At 47.6% G+C, this 27,481-nt stretch overlaps 2 protein-coding genes across 2 annotated transcripts in view; one reads left to right on the top strand and one right to left on the bottom strand.

Annotated features, from left to right (window-relative positions):
* CYFIP2 (cytoplasmic FMR1 interacting protein 2) overlaps positions 1–27,481 on the top strand; it is a 129,060-nt gene that overhangs the window by 64,576 nt on the left and 37,003 nt on the right. Inside the window, exons 21-26 of the mRNA XM_064596609.1 lie at positions 104–223; positions 5,748–5,947; positions 7,537–7,624; positions 23,087–23,230; positions 24,691–24,781; positions 26,703–26,833. Of these exons, the coding sequence (XP_064452679.1) occupies positions 104–223; positions 5,748–5,947; positions 7,537–7,624; positions 23,087–23,230; positions 24,691–24,781; positions 26,703–26,833 (774 nt within the window). The remainder of the gene's footprint in view (positions 1–103; positions 224–5,747; positions 5,948–7,536; positions 7,625–23,086; positions 23,231–24,690; positions 24,782–26,702; positions 26,834–27,481) is intronic.
* On the bottom strand, positions 9,302–10,365 carry FNDC9 (fibronectin type III domain containing 9). Its single transcript, XM_045902061.2, has one exon. It carries the CDS (start codon positions 10,363–10,365, stop codon positions 9,643–9,645), a length of 723 nt encoding a protein of 240 aa, XP_045758017.2. The 3' UTR covers positions 9,302–9,642.

Below are 27,481 nucleotides of genomic sequence, written 5' to 3'. Positions count from 1 at the left end.
TGTCTTTTTGCTTTTAATCCAATTTCTTATCAATGCATTGCATTTAGTTGTCATGTGCCTGTGAGAACCTTAAGTAACTTTTCTCTCTGTCTCTTCCATGTAGTTGTTGGGTAGATCAATTGACTTGAACAGACTCATCACCCAGCGCATCTCGGCCGCCATGTATAAATCCTTGGACCAGGCCATCAGCCGCTTCGAGAGTGAGGACCTGACTTCCATTGTGGTAAGAGACTGGGGGCCCGTGGGAGTTCTGGTCTGGGAGTCCTTAGACCTGAAGCCTAGTTGGAGGTGTTGTTAGGTTGGTACTGAGCTAGTTAAAGAGAAGCAGTGAGTCTCTTCCCAACTGAATGGAGAGGTAAAAAAACAAAAAACAAAAAACAAAAAAAACTTTAAAAGAATGAGTGATCTTACCCTCTTGATTGCCTTGAGATCTCTGACATGGTCAACCCTGGGGCACAGTTGCTTGTCCTTTGGGTTACTACTGAGTTGAGCAAGTACAGGGAAGGTCCTGAGAAGCTAGGGAAGGTTGCACAACAGGGTGGGCATCATGGGTGTGCAGCATAGGGCCCAGAAGGGCTCCGTGCTGGGTTTAATGCTCTGCCATTGCCATCTTGAAATTCTTAATTTTTTAACAAGGGTCCCCACATTTCCATTTTGCACTGGGACCTGGAAACTATGTCTTTGGTCCTGATGCACAAGCAGGGAGTAAACAGCAATTTGAGCTACTCTCTGCTAACTCTTCCTCTCCAAGAATTAGAATAGACCAGTCCTGAAGTGAATCAGAGGAAGACTTTCATGCTTTCAAAAGCAGATGAGTAGAAGAAATGAGAGAAATAGAAAATCACCATTAGAATGCCACAGTGACAGTTGTGGGCAAAATCCAGCAATGGATGCTAAAATTAGTAGGCGGACCTTTGAGAAGAATATTTTATGGTTCCTCTTATTACGAGGTCCCTAGAGTAGTCACATTCATAGAGACAGAAAGTGGGATGGTGATTACCGGGGACGAGGGAATTGGTGTGTGGAGTTTTGGTTGAGGGAAATTAGGTTCTGGAGATGGATGGTGAGGATGGTAGCACAGTCATGTGAATGAACTGAACGCCACAGAACTATACACTCAAAAATGGTGTCAGTGGTAAGTTTTCTGTTACATATATTTGACCACAATTTTAAAAATTACTCGGAAATTAAAAAAAAAACAACTAAGAAGCAGCAGGATTCTTGCATAGTCTCAAACTATCTCCTTCAAGATATTTATTAACTCCAAAAGGAAGATTAGTAACTTTACAGTGGGAACACCATCTTAACCAAGCATCAAAGGTCAACAACACCAGTAATAATATATATTCATGTAACCCCTGCTGGTATTCTTCTGTGGTATTCTTGCCAAAATGCATGTTCTCAATCTAATCATGAAAAAATATCAGATAAACACCAATTAAATGGCATTAAAAAAATGAACGATACTTTTCAAAAGCATCCAGGTCATAAAAGACAAAGACTGAAAAATGTTAGTGATTGCGAAAAGACTAAGAAGAATGAATGACAACTAAAGGCAATGTGAGATTCCAAATTGAATCATAGAACAGAAAAAAGGACCCTCGTGGAGAATCTGGTGAAATCTGAATAAGTGTGTCATTTAGTTAATAGAACGGGACCAACGTTAATTTCCTACTTTGATAATTATGCCACGGTTATGTAAGCTGTTAACATTGGGGAAATTGGGTCAAGGATATGCAGGAACTCTGCTTTTTCACTTACAGAAAAGTAAGTCTAAAATTATTTCAAAATTTTTAAAAAAAGAGTATTTTTTAAATGGACAAAGTGGTTTAAAAAAAAAGTGACTAGGGACTAGGGCTCTAGAGTCAGAAAGACCTTGGGTGCTAGTCTTGGCCCTGCCACTTACTAGCCGGCAATTTTGGCCAGTTATTTAACTTCTACAAGGTCATTTCCCCATCTACATGATAGAGGAATGTTAGAAATCATAGTATAACGTTTTTATAAGGATGACTTGCACTTAATAAATAATAGCTTATGAAAAAAAGATGAGAGGAGCATAAAAATTTTGGGCTACAATGAGACATTCTCAGGGTGAATTTTCGGCAGCATTTCCTGTGAGGACTTGCCCCCAGCTACCCACCTAAGTCCTGGGTCAGTTACTTTAGGAGACTCTCATATAGCACATGTTCTGGGAGATCTATTTAAAGAAGTAGATTTTTCTTGGGAGGAAGGAAGGAAGGAAGGAAGGAAGGAAGGAAGGAAGGAAGGAAGGAAGGAAAGAAGGAAAGAATAGATTTTTCTTTGTTTATGCCAGAATGTTAGCAGTGATGGGATTTTTTTTTCATCTTTGTTGTTTATCTGTAACTTCTAGCTGTCCAGTAATGAATGAGCATATCTCATGGAAAAACTGGTCTGGGGTGTGTATGGGTGTCCATGACCTCTTCCAATCCCTTGAAAGGCACTGAATGTTCTTTTAGTTGAGAACAAACTCAAAACAAGCAGTGAAAGCCCGTGTTTATCAGGTGAGGGCAGCAACCCCCAGGAGAGCAGGCACTCCCTGTGAAGCCCATGAAGAGGAGACCCCAGGAATGCTCTCTCCTGTGGGGGTCAGGAGGCTCCTACTGGCCTTGGCTGAGAAGCTTCTGCCTCTTCTGAGAAACAGCCCAAGGAATCTGCTCCCTTCAGCCCTTCCCTCCACCTTGGAAACTCCGTTCTGAGATGGGAAGGCGGCTTGATGATGCCAAGCTGGGAGGGTGGCAGAGATTTCTTAAGTCAGCCGTCCTCATCCTACACAGCTGAGCAAATAGATTCTTGGAGAGATCTGATGCTGGATTTGAGGGCTGGAAGCTTGCAGGCTGTGTTTTGTTTAGGCTGCAGAACATATTTGAAATTTTGAGCCAACACTTAACATTTGGAAGAATTTGAATAAAACTGCAGAAGCTTTGGCAACACCACCCCAGCCGTTCCAGATGGCAGCGATCGTCTAGAAATGACTAGATGATCCTGTCAGCCCGGCTGTGCTCTCTTCAGCTTGCCGCCAGCCTCACTGGTACACCTCATTCCCGTGTAGGACCTTCCATGCCTCGCTGCACCGGACTTCGAGACCCCTGGTCTTCTCACCTGCCTGGGGCCACAGAGCTGGTGAGCAGTCCCGTGTGGCTGACACTCAGCTTTTCTGGTCCCCATCCAAGAGCTCTTTCCACTCCTTCACAGAAGTTGCCCCATTAGGTGTTTTATTTCCCCAGTTCTGCTTCTCTACGTTGCCCCCAGTAAACCAACTCTACTGTAGAAAACTGAGACCCTCTCAGAAGGCACCGGAACCACTCAAAAGGCCTTTTCAACCTGCGCCAAGCTTGATGGACATAGCTCCGCATCCCAGAGGCAAGTGCCCTCTTATGATTTGAAGGCCGGAATAACATGGCTGAGGCCAAAACAGGGCTTGGATTACCTGTCAGAAACCTTGGTACTGTTGTATGGCAGGAGAAGCGGACCTGTGTTTCCAGCAGTCTCACATCAGCAGCGTTGAGAACTCCCTCCTTCGGTCTCCCTGTAAACGCCGACACACATTTGTGAGACTGTTAAAATCACAGAACATTCCCTGGTTTTTCGCTTGCAGTTATCTTCCTGGTAACATGGCACTTCAGTGTGCCATGGGACTCCTCAGGGAGCTTAGAAATAAAATCATTGGCATTTATTCCATTTATTTTATTTCATTCATTTTTTTTACCCATCTGAAGTGAATGGGCACAAAGTTAATAGTCCACCTGGGTAGGCCCTAAGAGACAGAAGCAGAGAGGTGATTCGGTATTTCTGCCCTTCATTTACTTCATGGTGCACAATAACTGGAAACTTACTCTTCCAATTGCCATTCCAGAATTAAAATCCAGATTTTGACCTTCTTTTGAAAGACTATGAACTCTGTCATCACTGAGCCCATTCTGAGGAGCTAACAACTCTATGGAGTTAAGTAGCAGCTCCCCCGTCTCTGGGCAGACATTCTGCCACAGACAGCCCAGCCCCAGGAATCCCTCCCGCTCCTGCCCGTGTCTCTTCCCTGAGCTGGCTAGCCTCTGCAGCCATTGAAGTTTGCAAGCTTCGATCCACTTCTGCACCCCCAATTTAGAGCCATAGCATCTGAGTTTCAGAAAGACAAAGCTCCAAGATTGGAAGCATGGTCTGGGGCCTCCACCTGGCCACACTCTAGGCCCCAACCGGCGTGAGGGATGCCTTGTGGCTGATGAGAGTAAAATTGATTCCCTGGTGTGGGGCTGCACCCTATGACCAACTGTAGACACCTGAGCTCCCTATCCCAGCCATTAAAGCTGGCCCTCTGGCTGTCCCGCCTCCTGGCCACCCTCTGGTCAACTGCCCTTGCCAGTGTTCGTGGAGTTTTTATATTGTCAAACCATCTTTACTTTGATCATTACTGTTCAAGGGGGTCTCTTAGCAAATTGCTTCTTTAGTCCAGGCAGCTCTGTCACAGAGGCCCAAACACATGTGACTTGACATCAGAAGACCTGGGATCACACACTAAACCGTGTTCTATATTCCCTGTGTGACTTTAGGCAAGTTACTTCACTCTCTGAGCCTCATCTGTCCCCTCTATGAAACAGGGGCCATCATACTCATCTCAAAAGAGGGCTTGACCACAACAATACGGGAGTGTCCTAGAGCATCACAAAGAGGGATGGCTTCTCTCTCTGTGCTTTGATTGTGCTTTGATTCTTTTTCATAGCAGCACGGCTTTGAAAGAAGACTGTGCTTTGATTCTTTCTCATAGCAGCACGGCAAGGGACTAAAGCTAGCCCAAAGGGTTTCACTCTCCTTTTACTTGCCAACAAATGCAGTGACCTGTTGTGTCTGCATATTGTCCACTTTGCTCCCATTCTCTGCCTGAAGGTAGGGTTCCCAGCAGTCAGGGCCCACAGCTCACGTGAGTCCTCGGTCCGTGGCTTTTAGCTGCACCTTTGCCAACATGTAAGCAACCCGGTGACTGGCAGACCCAGGAGGAATCCAAAGGAGGGGGCATTGTGCCCCCAGCTAGTTTTAAAATTCCTATAGTATACAGCGGTTAAGAATATGGACTTTGGAGCCCAACTTTCTGGATTTGGAGTCAAGTGATTCAACTTCTCCAAGCCTCAGTTTCTCTAATGCATAAAGTAAGGGTTTTTTTGAGCATTAAATGAGTTAAGACACATTAAGTGCTGAGGATACAGTTTGGCGTATATTAAATTGAATCACACGAAACTACTCTTATTCAATGGTATTTAACCTAAAAACCAGTAGTTTCATGTGGTCTGACTTAGTAGTAAGTCCTAAGCGAGTGATAACTCTTAGGATGGCTCTCTGCGCGGCGGAGATACAGCTCTCGTGACAGCCAGTCACACCTTCCTTTTGTTTACTTGCAACACTGAGAAGCAAGCTTTCTCCTCACCAGTATGGAGACTGGAAAGCAAGCAGGCATGCTCTCCACCCAAGGGGGCCCAGACAGGGCAATCGTACATGGTCTGTGGCCCCCTTCTCAGAGCAGGCACGCAGCTTTCCTCCGCACAGTCTGGGAATTCCTCCTCTGAAGAAGGGCATGTTGTCACATGCCACCGCGGGGGCCTAGTCTCGTGTCGGCAGTCGGGAGCTTGTCTGAGGGGTTCTCCCCCGCATGAAAGGAATCCGTAAGAAGAAGCGGGGCGCGTGGGGTGCGTGTGAGGTGTATGTGTACATCCTCAGCAGCCGTGGGCTCTCTCTGGCAGGAGCTGGAGTGGCTGCTGGAGATCAACCGGCTCACGCACCGGCTGCTGTGTAAGCACATGACCCTGGACAGCTTCGATGCCATGTTCCGGGAGGCCAATCACAACGTATCCGCCCCCTACGGCCGCATCACCCTCCACGTCTTCTGGGAGCTGAACTTCGACTTCCTCCCCAACTATTGCTACAACGGGTCCACCAACCGGTAAGGGAGTCCCTGTGCAAAGGGGGCTGGGGTGGGCTGGGGGCCGGGGAAGCGGTTCCTTCCTGTAACAGGCGTGTCGTGGAGTCCCTCCTGGTTGGAGGCTCTGTGCTGGAGGCGGGGATGCCACCATGAACAAGCCTGCCTCTGAGGGCCTTCAGGCAAGGAGGATGCCGGTGAAAAATGGAAAGAGTGAATCTGGAGATGGAGGAAAGCCCCAGTCATGAGAGAGAAAACACCACCACCTGATCCGGCCTGGGAAGTGATGGGAAGCTCAAGAGAGGCTTCCTCCTCTGACAAGTAATGCTTGAGCAGAGATGTGAAGGATAAATAGGAGTAAATAAGGTGAAAAGACAGGAGAAGAATATTCCAGGCAAAGTCTCCAAGGAGCCGAGAGTGCGTGGTGAGGGTGGAGCCCATGGGAAGAGGCGGTGCCATGAAAGATCGCGCAGGACCCAGGAGGAAGCAGGAGCTGGCTGTGCACTACTCCATAGTCCAACCTAGGAGCACACGTGGTGCTTTATGAGCAGATGGTACTTTTATGACAGTATCCACGTACATGAATACGTTTGGGCAAAATAGGCACACGGATGCATGACAAAGTGGCGTATATCTCCTGCAGGGTGCACATAGCCCTGCGTCAGGCACCGAGGTGAGGACAAGACTTAATCCCTTATCCTCACAGAAGTTCAAAACCTGATGGAGGATGGGAGATGTATTCACCCACAAAACAAGTACATTAGGTTACACAAACATGCATGTGTTTACCGGTCCTCTCGGTACCCTCAGGGCCTGGCTCACGACCAGTATTAAATAAATATGTGCTGAATGAATAGAAGGACCTGGGAGGAAACCACACATGAGCCTGAATCCACACATTTAGCAAGACAGACTTCTGATTCTGTAAAGATCTGGGACTTTAAATCCTCTTGAGCAGAGGTCTGCAGGCCATCGCCCACAAGCCACATCTTGTTGCCAGCCGTCTCTGTACAACCCAGGAGCAAAGAATGCGATTAACATTTTTGAATGGCTGGGGGGAAAAAATCCAAAAAATTATAGTTTGATGACAAGTGAAAAATCATTTGAAATTCGTAAAGTTTTACTGGAACCCAGCCATGCTCATTCATCTACAGTTATTTATGGGCACTTCACGCTACCAGCACAGTTGAGTAATGGTGACAGAGACCATCTGGCTTGCAAAGCTGAGAATACTTGCTATCTGGGCCTTTACAGAAAGAGTTTGTGGAACCCTGCTCTTAAGAAGCCAACCTGGGCGGGGCGGGGGGAAGGATCAGAGCCCCAGAGAAGGCCATTTGCAGGTCCAGCCAGTTGTCTTTCTTGCCTACTGTCCTTGTGAGCGGCCATAGCCCAGAGGCTAGCCTGGGAATCTGGACTATGGTTTTTCCACCTATGGGAAGGAGACAGTAGGCAAATGAATGGGTGTATGTCGTAAGAGTTTAGTACCTTTATAGACAACCACCTAGAAACACTGCGGTTGCACCTGGTCAGGAAGGGCTCCGGCTAGGTTGTGTCCCATGAAGAATGCTCTCAGGACCCAGTTAACTCCCGCCCGTTCTCTTTTCCTCTACTAGTTTTGTTCGAACTGCCATTCCTTTCACCCAAGAACCGCAAAGAGATAAGCCCGCCAACGTCCAGCCTTATTACCTCTATGGATCCAAGGTGAGTAGTCTTGCCTGTGTCCTACTCCTAAGACTAGTGAGCAACAGCAATTAGAAAAGTGTTCCCCAAATCAGAAAAGTAAAAAGGTGCAGAGATAGAGAGACAGCAGTGAGATCCAGGCAGAAACAACTGCGAGTATATTTATCTTTATTTGTGCACAGCTAGCCAGGATGGGGGTGAAGCAGACCCGGCAGGGGTGGTTCTTGGGTGGGAATTATTTGGGGGGATTTCACGGAGGTGAGCAGGGACACAGGTGCGTGGGGCTTCTCATCTTCATCCTCTCTCCTCCTGTTGCTCAGCTGATTCATTGCAGTATGGTCGTGTGATTCTGGGATTTTGTGTTCCAGAAAGGCAAGGGTTTTGCCAGCAGGAAGCAATTGGGAAGGTGGAGTTTTGAAGGAAATCCCAGAGGGCTGGAGCTAGTGCCGAGAGACAGATCTTTTCCCATCTCTTTGCCGCTTTGTTCCCAATACACATCCTAACACTAACCAGGCCTCCCAAATGGTGCCCTGTTCTAGACCTTCAGTCCTTTGCCATTCATTAAACAGACATTTATGAAGTGCCCACAATAAGCCAGACATGGGGCTAGATTCTGCATGCTGGGGATATATCAGAGATTAAAACGGACATCATGTCTCCCCTCCTCAAATTTCTACACCCATGGTGGATACAGGGGGCAGTGTTCACAGAGTCTCACCAACACTATGATAGATGTAGGAGATCTATCTCTTACCCGGTGGGTTTGAAGGGGAAGAATGCCACTGTAAGAGCGAAACGTGTCCACAACAAAGCCAGCATTTTTATTTGTGATGGAATAGAAATGGCTACCTTTGACCCCATTTTCAAAAAGTAAGCACAGATGGACTCAGAAGAACCACTGAATACATATAAGCAAAGGTACTCCTCTAGTTTGGGGAGCCCTAGATTGGGAAGTGTGGTGAACCAATGAGCTCCCACCACTTGGGCCTACAGGTGGGCTTAGAAGGTCTTGGGATGATGCTGGGACAGTGTGGATGTCCTCTCCAGGACAGCCAGTCTGGTCAAGGCAGCTTTCTCAACACAAGGGACACTTTGAGCCAGCATTTCTGATAGTTCAGACATGTCATTGAACGACTCTGACTCACAAAGTAAGAACAACACCTCCCTTTCCAAGTCTCTTACAAACCTTGTGATTATAACAAGGAGAAAGACACATTTATGTTGATGCTTATATGTCTTTAATACCTTCTCCTTTCCATTTTCTTTTTTTATCGAAGCTAAGAGAGCAGACCTTAATTAAGCTCAGAGTCTTCAGTAGGCAATAGAATCTAAGTCAAACTTAATGTTACTTTGTTTTCATTATATTTATTCTTATGTCTCTTCTACTTATAGCAGGAGGGTGCTGGTTTTTCATTTATGGAGTCATATAAGTCTGTCTTTTAAGATAAGTTTAAGTTTTAAAAATGAGTCGATTTAAAGAAAAATATTGTTAATAATAGTAAAGATAGTCTATGGTTTAAACAAAATGGAGATGGGGTACGAGGTGGTATGTGATTGTCCGAAAGCTGGAAAACACTGTGGAGCAAGGCTTCTCAATCTTTCCAAAATAGTCCCCTCAACAGCAGAGGGGACTGGATGTCTGCCTCAGCTGACTGAAAGCATAACCGGGAGAGCCCATCTTCAACTCAAAAGTTTCCTCGAAGTACTGTGTTTTATTAAGTCATGCAAATTTTGCTTTCTATGCCATGATATATTCATGTTTGTTTTAACATTAAAATAATGTTTTTCATTCCTAACTGGGCTCCCCTAAATGGACACTCCTGAGAGACACCATGTTTCTCCTTTGGCATACTGTGGGGGTATATGCTTTCTAGCTTGAGAAGCTTTGTCATAGGGCATTCATCCAACCCGGATGATCCACAAGAGCACTGACAGTTGAGGGGAGGCAAATGGGTGGTCTAGGGACACATTTTTACAAAAGATCTACTGTATGGAGGGCTTTAAGCTACACAACGCGCGGGCCGCCTCCTCCCTACCTCTCACTCCCTAAAATGAGGCAGCATGGCAGGATGATCACCACCACCGCCCCTCAGCAAGGCACCCACGTCAGGAACATCCTGATTGGCGGCATCCTGGTCAGCTGCATCATCCTCGTTGGCTTCCCCTTCGGCTTCTGCTTCTGCTTCTGCTTCAGCGCCGGAGTTCTTGCGTGGCATTTCCACCAGGGGGAGCCCTTGCAGGTCTTCCTCTCTCTGCCCAAGTGCGGGGGCCTCCTCTGGCCATCTCACCAACCCATTGGCTTCCTCCATGTGGCCAGCTCGGTAAGACCATCGAGGCTCGTGGCAACGAATGCACCAGAACTGGAGGCAGATGAAAGCTAAGACGGCTGTGAAGCAGGCCAGTAGAATGGCCATCAACACCCACAGGGAGATTTGGGGGTCCACCAGGGAGCTCCCGGCCGCCAGTGGACTCTTATCCAGGGTATGGAACATGGTGCAGTAGTGCCTGTAGGGGAAGGCAGCCTTCTTGCAGCTGATGCACAGGAAGTAGAGAGTGGAAGGTGCCAGGTGTTCCAGCACCACGGAGCTGATTGTTCGGGGCACCTTCTCCTCGTGGTGGAAGCTGTAACGCAGATAGCCGGAGAAGATGCTGTTCCAGTTGGGCCTGTACATAATATGGTAATAGTCCTCCAGGCAGGGCTCTGAGGACGACCAGGAAATGATGGCTCCTGTATGAGAGACGTTCCCAACTTCGATGTTCATCCTGATTCTAGAACCAGAATCAAAGTGGAAAATGACATCCCCTATTGAAGCATTTATGTATGATATTCATAACCACCGTATATTGAACATTCACGACGGGGACTAAGATTGCCCCTGTTTTACAAAGAAATGGAGGGCAAAGAGGTTACGTTACTCAGCTAAGGAGTAGCTAAGAAATAACAGAACACAAGTTCACATCAGGGCTGTCTCGTGTCAAAGCCTGTGTCCTGCAGGCCTGACATCCCCCAGCCTCATCCTGCCCTGGCTCCGATCCCTTAGATACAACATTGTTTCCAAGCCTTTAAAAAAGGAAGAAAGGCCATAAAAGAAATCAGATAACCCAATTAATGTGCCCACATGAGTCACCACAGCTCTGCGACCTCCAAGTCAGACAGTTATGTCACCTACAATATCCCTTCTGGACCTTCTGCTCGCAGTGCTGTGAGCTCAGTCATCTAGAACATTCTGCCCACTGCTTTTTTAGCCTCCCAGTTCTGTTGCCCATGAGAGAGGAGATTTGCGTCATCACTCCTTGGCAGCTGATTTCTCCCCAAAGCCTCTGCTCATGTTTTGTTTCTTTGTTTGTGTGTTCAAGGCCGAAGGTACCCAGGAAATTAGTTGTGTAGGTCAAGGCAATCAGCTCCTAATACCAGCATAAATGCTGCTACTTAATACCTCTGGTACTGTGAGTGTTAATAATGAGAGTAATCACCACCTGTTAGTGAGTGGTTGCTATGCCACATCTAGTATGTGTCATGCTAGATGCTCACATACCGTAACAAATTTCCCTTAGTCTTCATCAGGCCCTCTGAGCTAGATCCCCATTTTACAGATGAGCAATCTGAGGTCACTCAGCTAACAGGTAGACTCAAAGCCACTTAACTGCTACATTTCCAAATGCAAGGCTGCTGGGTTTAGTTACAGCACGTTTTTGCAAAATGAGGTGCTGGCACTAAGACCCGGTTGCTGTTTTTCCACAAATCAAATGAGCCCTCTTCAGATTACCACCCCTCCCGCTTTGGTAAGAGAGCACCATCTTCAAGCTTTTTAGTTTCTCTTAAATGCTATCTCTTTGAGAGAGAGAGTTTCCCCTCCACTGAATTTCCCCTGATCTAAAAATGAGGGGCAGCCATATTCACTCAGCCTGTGTGTCTGTTCATGTACAGGTCTCACCCAGCCCTGTTCTCTGCCCTTCCTGTCTCACGTGAAATGCAGAAGCCTGCGTTTTAGATTTTAATGACCCAGTAAAAACCCATCAGCCAGATTTTAACCTGAACTGGATGTGAAGCCAAACTGATTTCTATTACAAGCTGCGCTCTCTCCTCCCTGCCTCCCTCCGAACTTCTATTTTCATGGCCATTTCCCTAGAGGAGGTGGGCTGCAGAAAGATGCACAGCACTGAGCGATTTTTCAATCCTTGTTTTTCTTCTCTAAGGATGACAGTGAACTGAAATGCTCAGGAAGGGGAAGAGTTCCCTTCAGTTTGGTTGGAAATTTCTTCCCAGAAACATGGGGAATGAAAGGGACAAGACAGGTGTGCTCAGACCCCTCCGGGGAAGGTCATTGCAAAGGAGAGTGTTTGCGCCCCCTTCGTCAGTCTCCCTTCTCATGACCTCCCCCATCCCCTCCACCCGACCCATCCCTATAAACACACTTCTGACCACAATGAGAAGAGCTTAATTCATTTCTTATAATACAGAGGCAATGGCCTTTGTAAAGCCCTTCCATCAGGGGTGACCAGGAATCCTGGGGTTTTTTTTTTCTCTTGCATCTTTTCCCCTGTTTGCTTCGCATCTGCTGCTGGCTGTCTTTGCAGACTGAGTTCTCTACAGCAGACATTTTTAAGAGCTTTCTGGCAAGACACTGGGGCAGCATCTTCAGCTTTGGGGACCAGATCAGTCTCCCTTATTTGCTTTTCTTTCTCTGCTTCTGTTTCTAAATTCCCCCTATTTTTAGCTATTCATATTGCCGTTGCCTGGCCCTCCGCCAAGCAGAGTGTGAAAGGAAAAACCATTTCCATTTCCAAGAAGAGCCATTTATGTCCCTTACCTGATGCTCGCGGTGGATCTGGTTAGAACGCAGCCTGCAGGGGCAGACAGAGTGGACCAAAGCTGAAGGAATGGAGCCTTCTCCCTCCTCTGCTCTGGGCTCTCCTTGACGCCTCTCTTGCCACAGTCTGAGTAATCCCACTGTCGCCCCCAACGCTCACGTTATTCATTTCTTCAGATCAGCATCATTTACCATGGCAACCGGCAGGCATCTGTACGCACGATGCTTTCAGGGACCAGTCTGGAAAGGATTTTGCCCGCTGAGCGGAGCTCTCATTCCTTTGGCCAAAAAAAGGTGAACAGTCTCCTGCAAACTGATCCTCAGAGGTATTAATTCTTCCAGGGCTGCCAGATTTTCTCTCTAATTGGCTGGTGATCATTTTTTGCCCCATCTAGACCCTCTTTGGACAACGGTCAAATGCAAAGATGCCCTTCTCAGTTATCCCACAATTAAAATAATAATTTTATCCCGAGCCATCCCACCCCTACCCCACCTCTGTATCACCTTCTTTCTTCATTCTTGTCTCCTGTGTCATTCTCTATTTACATGACCCTGGTCAGCAGTCTTTTATTCTCTGGGCCTCAATTCCATCATCTATAAAGCTCTGGGCTTGGGCTAGATGGGGATGGCAGATGCAAAGCAGGACTACTGTCCCTGCTCAGTCCCGAACCCACGTCAGGCTTGCTGAACCATCACAGCACTGGCACTGGGTTGATCTGAGCATCCACCAAAATTCCGGTCTACCCAGAACCCCAGCGTGTGACCTTATTTGGAAATAGGATCTTTATAGATTGAATTAGGTAAGGATCTTGAAATGATATCAGCCTAGATTTAAGGGGAGCCCTAAATCCGATGACTGGTGTCTTTTTTTATTTTGTTAAGATTTTATTTATTTGAGAGAGAGAGAATGAGAGACAGAGAGCATGAGAGGGAGGAGGGTCAGAGGATGAAGCAGACCCCCCGCTGAGCAGGGAGCCCAATGCAGGACTCGATCCCGGGACTCCAGGATCATGACCTGAGCCGAAGGCAGTCGCTTAACCAACTGAGCCACCCAGGCGCCCTATTTTTTTTTTAATTTAATTTTATTTTTTTTTAAAGATTTTATTTATTTATTTGAGAGAGAGAGAGAATGAGAGAGAGAGAGAGCACGAGAGAGGGGAGGGTCAGAGGGAGAAGCAGACTCCCTGCCGAGCACGCAACCCAATGCGGGTCTCGACCCCAGGACTCGAGGATCGTGACCTGAGCTGAAGGCGGTCTCTTAACCAACTGAGCCACCCAGGCGCCTGACTGGTGTCTTATAAGAGAAAGGAGAGGGAGGTTTATACGCAGAGGGCCATGTAAAGACAGAGGCAGAGGTTGGAATGATGCTGCCATAACCAAGGAGCGCCAGGTACCACCTGGAGCTGGAAGATGCAAAGAAGGAGTCTACCCTGGAGCCTTCAGAGGGAACATGGCCCTGCCAGCACCTTGAGCTGAGGCTTCGGCCTCCAGAACTGTGAGCCATTACGGTGTAAATGCACCGTGCTTATGGTAATTTGTTACAGTGGCTCAGGGAAAACTAATACAGCACTCCTTCCACTTGGGCTCAGAAACACAAGCATCCCAAGAAACTGCTTACCAATCCATCACTTGGGGTTGACACCGGAAGTGGAAACTGCTTACTGTTCCTGGATTGGATGGTCCGCAAAGTTCCTTTTCTTTGAGGAGTCCTGACTCTGCTTCCATTTCCCACAAAGGTGTATCTGCCTCCGAGATTCTGCCGCTTCCTGGTCCCCTCAACCTTGAAAGAATTTGTTGCCATCACTGCTGGGGCCATCACAGAGCAAGTCTGAAATATAAAGAGAATAAAGTTCTGTCACCTTCAGCCACCAAGTCTGTGGAAATTGGTGATAGCAGCTCCAGCCCAGACAGATTTAGACCTGAATTATTTTACACAAATCATGTGCTTTTAAAAGCCAGTTTTTTTCCTCTTCTTGGTTCTTGGCCAAAGCATCCAAGTGAACCCGTGAAAGTCTCCTTGTGATTCACATGAGTGATAATCAAAAAGTTATGAAGAGTTTCCTGGGGAGCCACAGACCCTCCCCTGGCCAAGGGTCTCTGTGAGGCTTGGCGTCTCGGGATGTCCCTGGATTAGACACTTGCTCTGTGGCTTTCCCGTGGCATCAGGTCTTCCTGGGGGCCTGTCTAAGCTCTGCTGTGATGTGTCCTAATGGCAACTCCCTGCCGAACATAAAAGTGTCCTCTCCACAGAAAGGCCAGTGTGGTAGTTTGCAGGTGTCTTTTGAAAAGGTTATTTTGAGGGAAATAAAAATACCAGACTCAGGAGGCCTGTGGAGCGATGAGATGGAACTCAAGCCTTTGCCACAGAAAATGGGGATTTATTTTTAATGCTCCTGGATGCCATTTTTAACACTAAGCTCTTTACTTGAGAAGGTGAGACACGGAGAGAATGAGAGTGAGGCCTGGAGGCCTTTCTATTTCCCAGATCCCAAGAGAGGGGATGGCATTCCTCAGGCCATACGACTGATTGGTGGCAAAGCCAGGGGTGGAAACCAGGTCTCCAACTCGCAGTGCTGGGTGCGTCCTGCCCCTTTGGGCCATCACCGTCCACCAGCAGCACCCAGGGGAGCCAGGGCAGCCCTCAGGTGTGTGAGATAAATCTTCCCGGGGCACCTGCCGCAGGAGATCGCATCCCGGCCAGCCTCACTCTCTCTCCCCCTTCGGGGAGGACCCAATTGCAGGGTATCCAAGCTGGAGCCCCTTCAGCTGGCAGCCTGGGAAGGCCCTGATTGGCTTGCACTGCTAGTAGATTGCTGCCAGAGATCAGCCCTTCCTGAAGGTGGCAGCAAAGGGATGATGTGAGGGCATTCCTGGGGCGTTCCTAGGCCCCAAAGCTGACCGGCACCCAGGAGAAAGTAGTCCTTCAGCGTGCAGGCCCTAAAACCCCAAGGCTGGGTTCAAATCCTGCCTGTGTAGCCTTGGCAGATCCCCTCACTTTTCTATCCCATGGTTAATATCAAGAATCTCTGTCTAATAGTGTTGGAGCATGAGATGAGCCTCTCTCTGTAAGTGCTGGGCCTAGGAACAGCCGTTACTCTTCAGAAGTCAAGGTCAGGGCGCCAGAACCATTTCCCGAGTTGACTGTGGCTTCATCCAGGAGTTGTAATGGGCAAGGTTTGCACCCTACATGATGCTCCTCCCTTCCTTTTTTTTCCTTTTGTAGAACAGCTTTGTTATTTGAAAAAATGTATGTGCTCGTTGTGTATAAATTACAGAATACAGAAAGCAAGCCCTAAGACAGCAGTCAAACCTTACAACTCAGAAATAAGCACTTGAAAACCTGTGCGTTGTCACTTGACCCAGGCAACAACTCTTTGAGGCAGGCTTCTTATCACCGTTGTGCAAAGGGGGAAACTGAGGCTCATGGCGGCTCATTACCTTGACCATCATCCCGAAGTGGGGTTTGGCAGAGCCATGCCACCTCCTGGTCCATGGTCCTTAGAGCTGAAGTTCCTGGCCAGCCTCCCTGGCTCGCTGCTCCTGTCCTACGCCATTCTCCCGACAGGGCAAGTCAACAGGAACACTCCCCTTTGCTCAGCTTCTCCGGAGAAGTAGAGACAGGACTTCACAGTTCAGTGGATTCCAGAATGATGGGAACAGACAAGGAACTAAAAGACCTCAGAGAGAACATCCAGCCACCGGAATGCAGCCAGCAGAAGCAGGGAAACCATCGAATACATCTGGAGAAACGCATTCAGCGACTATTTCCTCTCCCCGCCCTAGAGCCTAGAGTCCACATACCCCTGACCAAGAGCTCTGTCACTGAGGGTTAGAGGCGACACTCAGTGTCAAAAAATGTTTCACAACTGGTCCAGTAATTGAAACTAGTATATGAGCCTAAGTTTTAAACATATCATTCTTTAAAGTGAATTATATGGGGTCTATCATAAACTGCCTTCCAGGTGACATAGATTGTCACAATTTCCCAATAATTTTTCAGTCTTGAGAAGTTTTGGTGTGACCTTGTGTTTGGTGTGGTCATCACGAGCTAAATGATGCCCCCATCTGAGCCATGATTTGACCTCAGGAAAATTCATCACACTCTTGCAGTGCTTTCTCCATTAAGTCATAGTCTGTAAGACCTAGGGCCCAGTGCTTTGCTGCATCCAACTGAGTACCTCTCAGCTGGGTCCATGCCTTGCTACCAGCACTTCCCACCGTGGCCTGTCCAGGGATATCTGCATCAACCCCACCGACAAGACCACCATCAGTGCCACTGGCTCTGCTGTGCCCCCCGCCCTTTCTCCTGTCTGCATGGCACCACCCCCCAACTACACAGCATTATTGATCCACCAGTCTGGAAGACTTTTGTTATTTTGGCAATTGGTACGCATGGTGAAATAGCATTTTGTGTTTCTCTTCGCTTAGACTCCTCTTCTGCTAAGTGGGGCTGCTGTACCTTGCCTTACATGGTGTAGGAGGCTCGTAATGCCCCCTAAAGATACCAGGTCCTAATCCTATAACCTGGAAACATTATCTGAAAAAGGGGCTTTGTAGATGGAAGTAAAGAACCATGAGATGGGAAGATTATCCTAGGTTATCAGGATGGGCCCAAATGCTATCACAAGTGTCCTTGTAAGAGGGAGGCAGAGGGAGGTTACACACATCTCAGGAGACTAGAGGGAGGTGGGCCACAACCCAGCCATCAGGAGCTGGAAGAGACAGGAATGGGTTCTCCCCTCCAGGCTCTGGAGGAGGTATGGCCCTGTTGACATCTTGATCTTAGCCCAGTCATACTGATTTCGGCTTCTGGCTTCCAGAACTGTGAGAGAATATATTTCTGCTGTTTTACTAGATTTGTGGTCATTTGTTATAGTTGCCACAGAAAACGAATACACCTGGGCAGTGATGAAGGAATTATTCATAAGCTGAGCAGCATTATATACTTGTGTATCATCGTATGGGTACAGGTTATTTAAAAAGTGATGACATCGGTTTCTTCCAAAACTTTTAGCATCTCTAGGTATTATAGTACTGGTATGATACCGCTGAACAGAAGTTGGGTTCCCGTTCTCCCTCTTGCCTTCTCCTCTTGTCTTTATTCATGAGACAAGAAAAGGAGGAGCATCAACTCTTGAGGTCTCTAGAACAATTCCCTTGGTTTTTTCAACCTCTGAGCTGAGAAGCCCAGGAAGGACCCCCAGATGTTGGAGATCCAGCCTGCGGCTCACTGCATATCAAGAAGGGACAGACAGAAACGTTAGCAAGCCATACTGATGCACTTGAACCTGTAACTCAGGGTTTATCAGTCCTTTAACCCATCTTAGCCTGTGGGCTCTCCCACCAAGGCCTGCATTGCAATTTTATTCATTTCTCAGTCTTCTTGCCCTGTAGGGATTTCAGAGAGTTGAGCTACAGCCTGAATTCAACCTGAATTAGGGGGCCGTGTTTGTGTCTCTGGGCTGATGGGATTCAGATTACTCAAGGATCATTAGAGAAATTGTAACTAATATAGGAAATTAGAAACAGTTTTAACTCCTCTTGGGATCTCTGAAAACAGGGATTGTGATTCCAGAAAGCAGAGATGCAGATTGCTTGCGAATTCAGTTTGCCAAATAAACAGGCCTCCTTGTTTGGAGGGGCTGGCTGCGTTTACTATCAGTGAGAGGTAGAGGCCTGAGGACTTAAAAGTCCACATACAACACTTAAAAATGATAAAAATGGTCACTTTTATGTGATGTATACATTACCAGAGGTTTTTTTTTTTTTTAATCCATATAATAATACATTACAGGGCCCAGGATCTGCCAGATCAAACTCACCTTATCTTCTCTCCTTAAAATATTGTCCTGCTTTTTAAAAAAAATAATAAAATAAAAATGCACATCTATGTCATGTATTAAAAATATGGTTCTAGTTTCTGAATCAGGACTATTTCTTGAGATCTCACAAAGTTAGCTATTTTGCGCATTAGGGATTGACACAAGCTTGATTTGAAGTGAGAAATCCTAAATAGGGTACATGATTAGTTTGTAAGGCAGGCCAGTTGGATTTTATGTGAGTCAGCAAGATCGGTTCGGTGTAAGAGATGTGTAGCAAGTTTCAAGTCCTGTTGCCTTCCTGTTTTTCCTTGCCAAACCTCAGAAAATGGCCAGGCTCCCATATTCCCACATTTTCTCAATAGGGCCCAGCCTCCTATTGAGCCAGCAGGTCAGATGGGTGCCCTGCGGGGGTGTGTGTGTGCATGCACTTTGCAGCATGCCTGTGTGCTTCCTCTTGCATGGGTCTGGTGTATTTTGGGGGGTGAGGGGAGTCAGGGGAGCTTATTCACTTAGGAGGACTTGAATTCTGCTCATTTCATGCTGATCCTTCCTGAGTGTGGGCCATCGCCGGAGGCCTAAATTTCTGGTCTTGACCAAAATCCAAGCCTGATGTCGGCACCTCAACAAGAGGCCTCTTCTGTGCCCTGAGTGGGTGTGTAAGAGGAATTCTTTACACCCCTGTGTGTGTGGTAAAACAATCCCAGAATTATTCTTCTCGGCCCAGAACAGGGGAGGCTGCCGAACAGTTTCCATCTACCGGAATATATTTTTATTTGCACTCGCCGCACGTGTTAAGGGAGACTTGGCCCTGGAAGCTCCTTGGGTGGGAGTGAAGGTTAAGACTGCTAAGGAGGGGCTCCCGGGAAGCCAGCACTGCAGCCGGGAGCTCTGAAGGGGAGTAAGCACATCTATCCAACCTTGAGCGCAGGCCGGCCTCCCTTCTAGCAACACTGTTTCTCAGCCTCCACTGGGACACTGGCAGCCGCGAGGGCCTCTGCCCAACACAGTCTGTTGGACAGCTCCCATTTTTAATTTTTAATTTTTAATTTTTATTTATTTATTTAAAGATTTTATTTATTTGACAGAGAGAGACAACAGCGAGAGAGGGAACACAAGCAGGGGGAGTGGGAGAGGGAGAAGCAGGCTTCCCGCTGAGCAGGGAGCCGGATGTGGGACTCGATCCCAGGACCCTGGGATCATGACCTGAGCCGAAGGCAGACGCTTAACGACTGAGCCACCCAGGCGCCCCATGGACAGCTCCCATTTTTTAGAGTGTTGTCAGTATGGAGCACAATCTGCATTTTTGATGTGTTCCATCAGCTAGTCCCAGCTATTATGATCTCTGTCCCATCCCCACGTGGGACATGCCATGTGTTGTGTAAAATTGTACCCCACACGTGCACTCCCCTCTCCACATTCAGAGAATTGTGACTGTAGCCAACGCTGCTGGGGGATATTTGACCAAGAATCTGTATTTTCTTCGTCTTCACTTACCAAATTATCAAATGAAGGAATATTAATTGCAGTGAGTGCATCCAATGTGCCAGGCACCACACATAGGGCTTTATATATGTGTTATCTCATCTAAACTTCCAACACCCAGGGGCACCTGGGTGGCTCGGCTGGTTATGCACCCAACTCTTTTTTTTTTTTTTAAGATTTTACTTATTCATTTGAGAGACAGAGATACACAGAGAGAGAGAGAGAGCATGAGCAGGGAGAGAGGCAGAGGGAGAGGGAGAAGCAGGCTCCCCACTGAGCCAGGAGCCCGATATGGGACTCAATCCCAGGACCCTGGGATCATGACCTGAGCCAAAGGCAAACGCTTAACCCATCTGAGCCACCCAGGCGCCCAACGCACCCAACGCTTGAGCTCTGCTCAGGTCTTGATCTCAGGGTCCTGAATTCAGGCCCCACATTGTACACCATGCTGGACATGGAGCCTACGTAAAAGGTAATAATAAATAAAAATAAATAAACTTCCAACAACCCCATTGGAGTTCAAATTATTATCTTTACTTAGGGAAAACCACGGCTTAGAGAGTTTAAGTAATTTGCTCAGAATCATCTAGCTAGTAAATTTGTGGACCTAAGATTCAAACTCAGATACACCCACCCCAGAGTCTACCCTCTAGAATCAGACAAAGCAAGACAAAAAAGTCAGAGAATCAGACAGAAAAAAAAAAAAAAGTAGTTGATTGCTTTTGTGCCCTTCAGGGATACCCATTTGAAAGTGCCCTGCTGCTCAGAAATTCCTTTCATAAGATATTTGAGAAGGGGTGAAGGAGAAATGCTCAGAGCTTTACTGGGTTCTGAGAAGAGGTCTAGAGTGCCTGGTGTGGGTGGGGGGATGATAAGGTGGTTCTAGAAGTCAGTAAGCTCTGTCACATGCCCCTAGCACAGCCAGGTCGTCATTCCCTTGTTCCTGTGCAGGCTTAAGCGGCAGCCCTTTTCAGGAGAAAATTCAAATCATGGTTTTGTTTTTTAATCTTTGAAAACAAATGTTGGGAAGTAAATTGGCCATGGTATGGCCCAGTGGGTTTTTTAAATTTACTTCTATATTGAGTTATAATCTTATACAGGCAGTTGCACAGTCTTAATCAGTTCAGGCTGCTGTAACAAGAATATCATAGACTGGGTAGCTCAAACAACATTTATTTATTGCCTAGAGGCTGGGAAGTCTGAAACCATGGTGTTAGCAGATCAGGTGTCTGGCCCAGACCCACCTGATGGTCTGCAGATAGCCTTCTCCTCACTGTATCCCACATGATGGAGAGCAGAAAGAGAGAGAACAAGCCCTTGTTTGTCTTCTTACGAGGGCACTAATCCCATTCACAAGGACTCCACCCTCATGACTTTAATAACCTCCCAAAGGTCCCACTCTTAATCCCATCACAGCAGGGGTTAGGATTTCAACATATGAATTTTGAGGGGAGACAACCATTCAGTCCATAACATACACAGATCATAAGTGTACATATAGTTTCATGAGTTTTGACAAAGGTATACATCCATCTGTGTAGTCAACAACCCAAGCAGCAGGTGGGACATTTCCATAACCTAGACAATTCTCTCCTGCCCCTTTCTCATCAGTCTCCTTCTCCAACCAGAAGTCAGCCATGGTGTTTGCTATATACTCCTCATCCCTAATGCTGGAAACAGGAGAATACTAGAGTAGGGCTTTGATTATAGGGCCAGAGTTAAGATGCACTCACTTAGGAGAAAGAGCATCTCACCTCACCCTGTCCCAGCCCTGTTTGATAGGTGGCCCACTACAGAGACACTGAAATGGTTTACTTTCATACACAGAAGGTGCCCAGCCTGGTTCCATGATTGGCTGAATCAAACTCAACGACTCATTCATGTACTTCCAGGGTTTGTCGAACATTGACTTCAGTGAACATCATATGTTTCAATCAGTTACATTTCCCTCCCTACATGAGCCTTCCCTGCCTCATAACATTTAGAAATCTCTAGTAACTACGTAGAAGATATCCCTCCCCCAGGTTCCAGTAGAATTTACTGTGACGGCACATCAGCGCTGAGTGCAGAGTGCTGCTCCTTCTCACGTTCCAAGCCTCGCCCTATGTAGGCATTACCTTACCAAACAAGATATTATTCAGCCTGCTGGATGCAGGGGTGTTCTGATTCCTCACGAGTTCTTATTATTAGTGGGTACTCTAATTGTATTCTTCATGTATCCTTGTTATTAGAGAGTACTATGAATGTGATACTTGAGTTACAAAGTTTAGAATTCATATATAGTAGAACGTACTTACTGCAAAGCCTAGACCGAACATAATTAAATCTTCCTTCAGTAGCTCCAAAGGGAGTTGAGAATCTTACGTCCTCCAAAAGGATCATTACAGTTCCTATTTAATTTATGTAGAATTTCTAATTAGCCAACTAATAGAAAATTTCCCGCTAATAAGGTATCAGATGTGGTTTTTATATATTTGCATGCTCCATGTAGAAGATTTTTACAATTCCAGGTAGGAGACTACACTCAGAACTAAGCTTCGAAGTGACGCCTTATCTAAAAAACAAGGTATGTTTTCCAATAGAATTCAGCCTCCAAAGCCCACCATTATATATTGAGGTGAAGAACGTGGGCTTTGGAATCAGACCTCTCTGGATTCAGGTCGGGGTTCAATTATCTAAGGACTGTGTGACCTTGAGCAAGCTCCTTACCACCTTGAACCTCAGTCCCCTCATCTGTGAAATGGGGCTAAGAATTGTCTGTATGCATGTGTGTGTTGTGAAGATTGAATAAGAACACACATGGAGGGCTTCACAAAGCCTGCCATGAGGTGTTCTGTAAGTAGCAGCATTTCAAAAATAAAGTCAACTGAAACTCACCCACCAAGTGAGACCAACTTGGGGCCCTATATTTTAGTCACATATTCCCAGACAGAAAGATCTTAAATTCCATGAATTCGGTGAAGGTGTGTCATGGAGTCTAGAGGACAATGGAGGTGACCGGTCAGTGGCCAGGGTCCTGGGCTCCCAACCAGTAGCCAAACAGAGCAACTCCATGCCTCAATTTGTCCGAGTCCTAGCTCGTCGGTGGCAGGAGTGCCTGTAAAAAAGATACTTGCCTGGAAGCCTGTCCTCCTCTTCTGCCGGGGACCACTATTCATGGAGTGTCCTTTGCGCCACCCTGCGGTCACTGACGACACCTCTCTCCATGACCATCTTCTTGCAGACATATTCGTAGGGGTCCCCAGTGAGAGATCGCGGAGGATGTCAGGTTCTCGTCCCTTTTAGCAGCAAAAAATCTTCCCCCGGGACTCCTGCCGGCATTCATTTACTTCCCAGCCTCTTACTTTGCCACAACCTCTGTCTTCCAGCCTCTCAACATTGCCTATAGCCACATCTACAGCTCCTACAGGAACTTCGTGGGGCCCCCCCACTTCAAGACCATCTGCAGACTCCTGGGTTACCAGGGCATCGCAGTGGTGATGGAGGAACTGCTGAAGATCGTCAAGAGCTTGGTAAGGAAGGACTTTCTCAATAAGGCCTGGGGCATGCCTTCAGCTCTGTCCGTAGGAATCACCCCAGGAGTCCTGTGCCCTTATCCCTGGGTTACTCTTACCTAGTGCTCTGTGACATTTCTGTGTACCTTCTGACCTTGTGGCTTTGCCTCTCATTTTCTGACGCAGAGCTCACTCATTGTACTTGATAACTGAACTCAGCAATCCTGATTTGGACCTTTAGGGCCTACTGATTACTGCTCATCCTCTCCTCCCATGCAGTGTTTTTTAATTTGAGCATGACAAATCCATGACATGCATGTCGCCATTCCCACGCACCGCCCCCCCCCCCCCGCCCATGCTCATGGCAGACATCTCTGATCAATCACCATGCCTCTTTCCCTTGGGATTTCTTGCTAAACACTTGCAATACTGCGCTGGCCTCAAGAGAATTCTATATCCGCCCCAAGTATGACCATCAGAACCTTTAGTTAGTTCCCCATAACACTGCTGAAGCAAAGCTGAAACATTTAAACAAGATTTTCCTGAAATTTGGAGATGACAAAAGAGAAGTAAATGAAGTGGTGAAGAACCATGTCAGAAGTAGGAAACAGCATTCACCTGCTAACTCCAGTCCTCTGGTAACAGCCGTGTAGAGCCATGAGTTGTTAGAGACTGTGAAGCTAAATCCAGAGTTAAACAGAAAAATATAATGGATTAAAGGTGTCTGCCTTGGTCAGACCTATGGATTTTCTGTGTTTAAATTAGCTAATGTGCCTCATTCTCCACAGCTCTCTGGCCCGTGATATTTTAGCTCTTAGTCTGGATCCTCTGTAAGTGTCTCAACCCCAGGAAAGACCCCGTGCCTAGAAATTGCCCTCCTGGAAGTCTGTATGCCTAGGGGACTGAGACAGCTCTCTTTTCTGTCTCATGAAGGCCCATTTTTCTGTATAAAGGAGAATGGGGCTGTGTCCCACCTTTCGGCGGGAACCTCCTCCCCCGCTCCCAAGGAGCCGTGCCTCCTGTCTTAGGCAGCTCAGGCTGCTATAACAGAACACCACGGACTACATGTCTTCAACAGCAAATGTTGATTTTTCCCAGTGCTGGAGGCTGGCCGTCCAAGATCAAGGTACCAGCATGGGGGGGTGGGTTCTAGTGAGGACCCTCCTCTGACTGTACAGATGCCTGCCTTCTCACTGTGTCCTCACCTCTCTCTTGTCTCTTCTTACAGGGGCACGAATCCCATCATGAGGTTCCACTCTCGGGACTTAATTACCTCCCGAAGGCCCCGTCTCCACACACCGCCACATTGGGGGATGGGGTTTCAATATATGAGTTTGGGGGGACACAAATATCCCGTCCATAGCACTTGCCCACAGGCCGCAGCAGAACCCCGTATACCCCAGTAGCCCAGCGTTCAGTCCAGAGATGCACATCTACAGCAGCGGTGATTATTCACACATGTTGCCCTCTTTTGTCAGCTCCAAGGAACCATTCTCCAGTACGTGAAAACACTGATCGAGGTGATGCCCAAGATATGCCGCTTGCCCCGGCACGAGTATGGCTCCCCAGGTGGGTGATGGGGCTCCCGGGGCAGAGGGCAGTGATAGGAAAATGATGCAGGCCCATCCCACGGTGGGAGGGGCCTTGGCCATGTCCTGGGAATGTTCGATTCTCTAACACGCCGACAAGCTGGCCCAGCACTGGGTTTGCGTCCTGCCTCCACCACTAGCTAGATAGCCTTGACCCTTTTTTTTTTTTTTTTTTTTTTTAACAAGACATGCAGTTACCAGTTTATTGACCCTCAGTTTCAGGTTCATCCTTTGGTACCTAGCCAGCCACAGTATGTTGGGCTCTTTAAGCATTTGTCCTTTACAGTAAGTTGGGTTTTTTTTAGCCCTTTTTTTTTTTAATTTTTTTATTCTTATGTTAATCCCCATACATTACATCATTAGTTTTAGATGTAGTGTTCCATGATTCATTGTTTGTGCATAACACCCAGGGCTCCATGCAGAATGTGCCCTCCTCAATACCCACCACCAGGCCAACCCATCCTCCCACCCCCCTCCCCTCTAGAACCCCGTTTGTTTTTCAGAGTCCACCGTCTCTCATGGTTCGTCTACCCCTCCGATTTCCCCCCCTTCATTCTTCCCCTCCTGCTACCTTCTTTTTTTTTTTCTTAACATATATTGCATTATTTGTTTCAGAGGTACAGATCTGAGATTCAACAGTCTTGCACAATTAACAGCGCTTACCAGAGCACATACCCTCCCCAGTGTCTATCACCCAGTCACCCCCTCCCTCCCACTCCCCACCACTCCAGCAACCCTCAGTTTGTTTCCTGCGATTAAGAATTCCTCATATCATGGGCGCCTGGGTGGCTCAGTTGGTTAAGCGACTGCCTTTGGCTCAGGTCATGGTCCCGGGGTCCTGGGATTGAGTCCCGCATCGGGCTCCCTGCTCTGCGGGGAGGCTGCTTCTCCCTCTCCCACTCCCCCTGCTTGTGTTCCCTCTCTCGCTGTGTCTCTCTCTGTCAAATAAATAAATAAAATCTTTAAAAAAAAAAAAAAAAAGAATTCCTCATATCAGTGAGGTGCCTTGACCCATTTCTAATCCCTCCGGGCAATAGTACCATCTTCCCCGGTGAAGGTAAAGGATGCGTGCTGGACCTGCCTCACAGGACTGCAGGGGGGCTAGAGAGGACAGCAGGTGTGGGAGCATTTCACAGTCTGCTTGTTAAGGTCTTTCCTAATTCAGCACCTCTAGGATCCCTGCCTCCATTTGCCCACTGGTGGGAGGCAGGTTTTGCAGGTGATGGTACAGGTGACATTTCCAAGGTGAGTCAGGAAACGGGAGTTTTTGTCACTCTGCCTCAGGGCAGAGGAATCACTCTTTCTTTCCCTAAGAATGAATGGCACAGGGACTGAATGGGGAAAGATGGAGGCTGTGAGTTTGGCGCCGGGTGTTTTTTTCTAAAAACCAAGCTGTCAGGTGCTGAGTGGGTGTGATTCAGAAGAGAAAAGGGCTTGTACTCGAAAGCTCTGGTTTTCAATCCCAGCTGCCCCACTTACTAGCTGTGTGACTCTGGGCATGCCACCTACCCTCTCTGAGCCTCATCTGAAAATAAGAGTAAAAGTACCCAGTTCATGGTATTCTTATGAGTATTAAATGAATGGTTGTAGAAAAGTGCTTAGCACAATACCTAACATTTATAAATAAATGTTAATTCCTCCATCATCAGGATCATTATCAGTTTGTGGAGGGGCTGGGAGAGATCCAGGGATGCTGTATTTGTGTGTGTTTGTTTTGCCCCCCAAAAGATTTGAGCCAGCCTCCTGAGCTTTCTTTAGTACTGAGCCCTGAAAGAAATCTCACCCTCGGCCCAGATATAGAGAGACATGGGTTTGGCTTTTTGCTCTCCCACTCAGGTCTGGGACTGCTGGTCAGCTGAGCAGGGTCAGTTTCCCGCTAACCGTCCGCCTTCATCCCCCAGGGATCCTGGAGTTCTTCCACCACCAGCTGAAGGACATTATCGAGTACGCAGAGCTCAAGACAGACGTGTTCCAGAGCCTGAGGGAGGTGGGCAATGCCATCCTCTTCTGCCTGCTCATAGAGCAAGCTCTGGTGAGTCCTGAGCCCAAAGGCACTGGGGACCCTGACCGCAGCCAGATACTTGAGGCCCCGCTACTGCGCCCTGCCCGGGAAGCCCTGCGGCATCGACTCGCGCTCTTCCCGTGCACACGCCTTATATCTCCGTTCTGCCTTCACACAGCTCCAACCGTTTGAACCCTGGGAGAAAGGCAGACACAGGCGTTACAGACCTGGGTTCCTTCCCAGGCCCACCTTCACCACCTGCAGGATCTTGGCCACCCATCCAGGCTTAGCTTTCCATCCACTCGTGAAATAATAACTGCTTGGCTGCTGCAGGCCAGACGCTGCCTTGGGGGATGTGGCGGTGGCCAGTCCCTGCCCCCTGTCCTGGACAGTAGCAGGGAGACTTACACTGAACAAGTGTTTATGCAGAAATGCCGTGTTTACATCCCAGCAAGTGCTAGGAGGGAGGAGTGCAGGGTTTCGTGGGAACATAAGATAGAACCTAGTGTAGTCCTCGGGGAGAGGGAGGACTTCCCTGAGGAGGTGACCGGAAGAATGACCATGAATTGGCCTGGTGAAGAACCAGGGACGAGGGTCTATGCTGAGGGAAGAGCATGGAGCGCTCTCTGAATTTGTTGTGATGGGAGGCGGCCATTCTCACCCAGGGTAGTTTAGAGG

This window comes from Mirounga angustirostris, unplaced genomic scaffold (genome assembly GCF_029215605.1).
Source record: "Mirounga angustirostris isolate CCGP_5_RB_7025 unplaced genomic scaffold, mMirAng1.0.hap1 SCAF_7, whole genome shotgun sequence".
Lineage (NCBI taxonomy): Eukaryota > Metazoa > Chordata > Mammalia > Carnivora > Phocidae > Mirounga > Mirounga angustirostris.
This window is presented reverse-complemented; position numbering and strand designations above follow the sequence as displayed.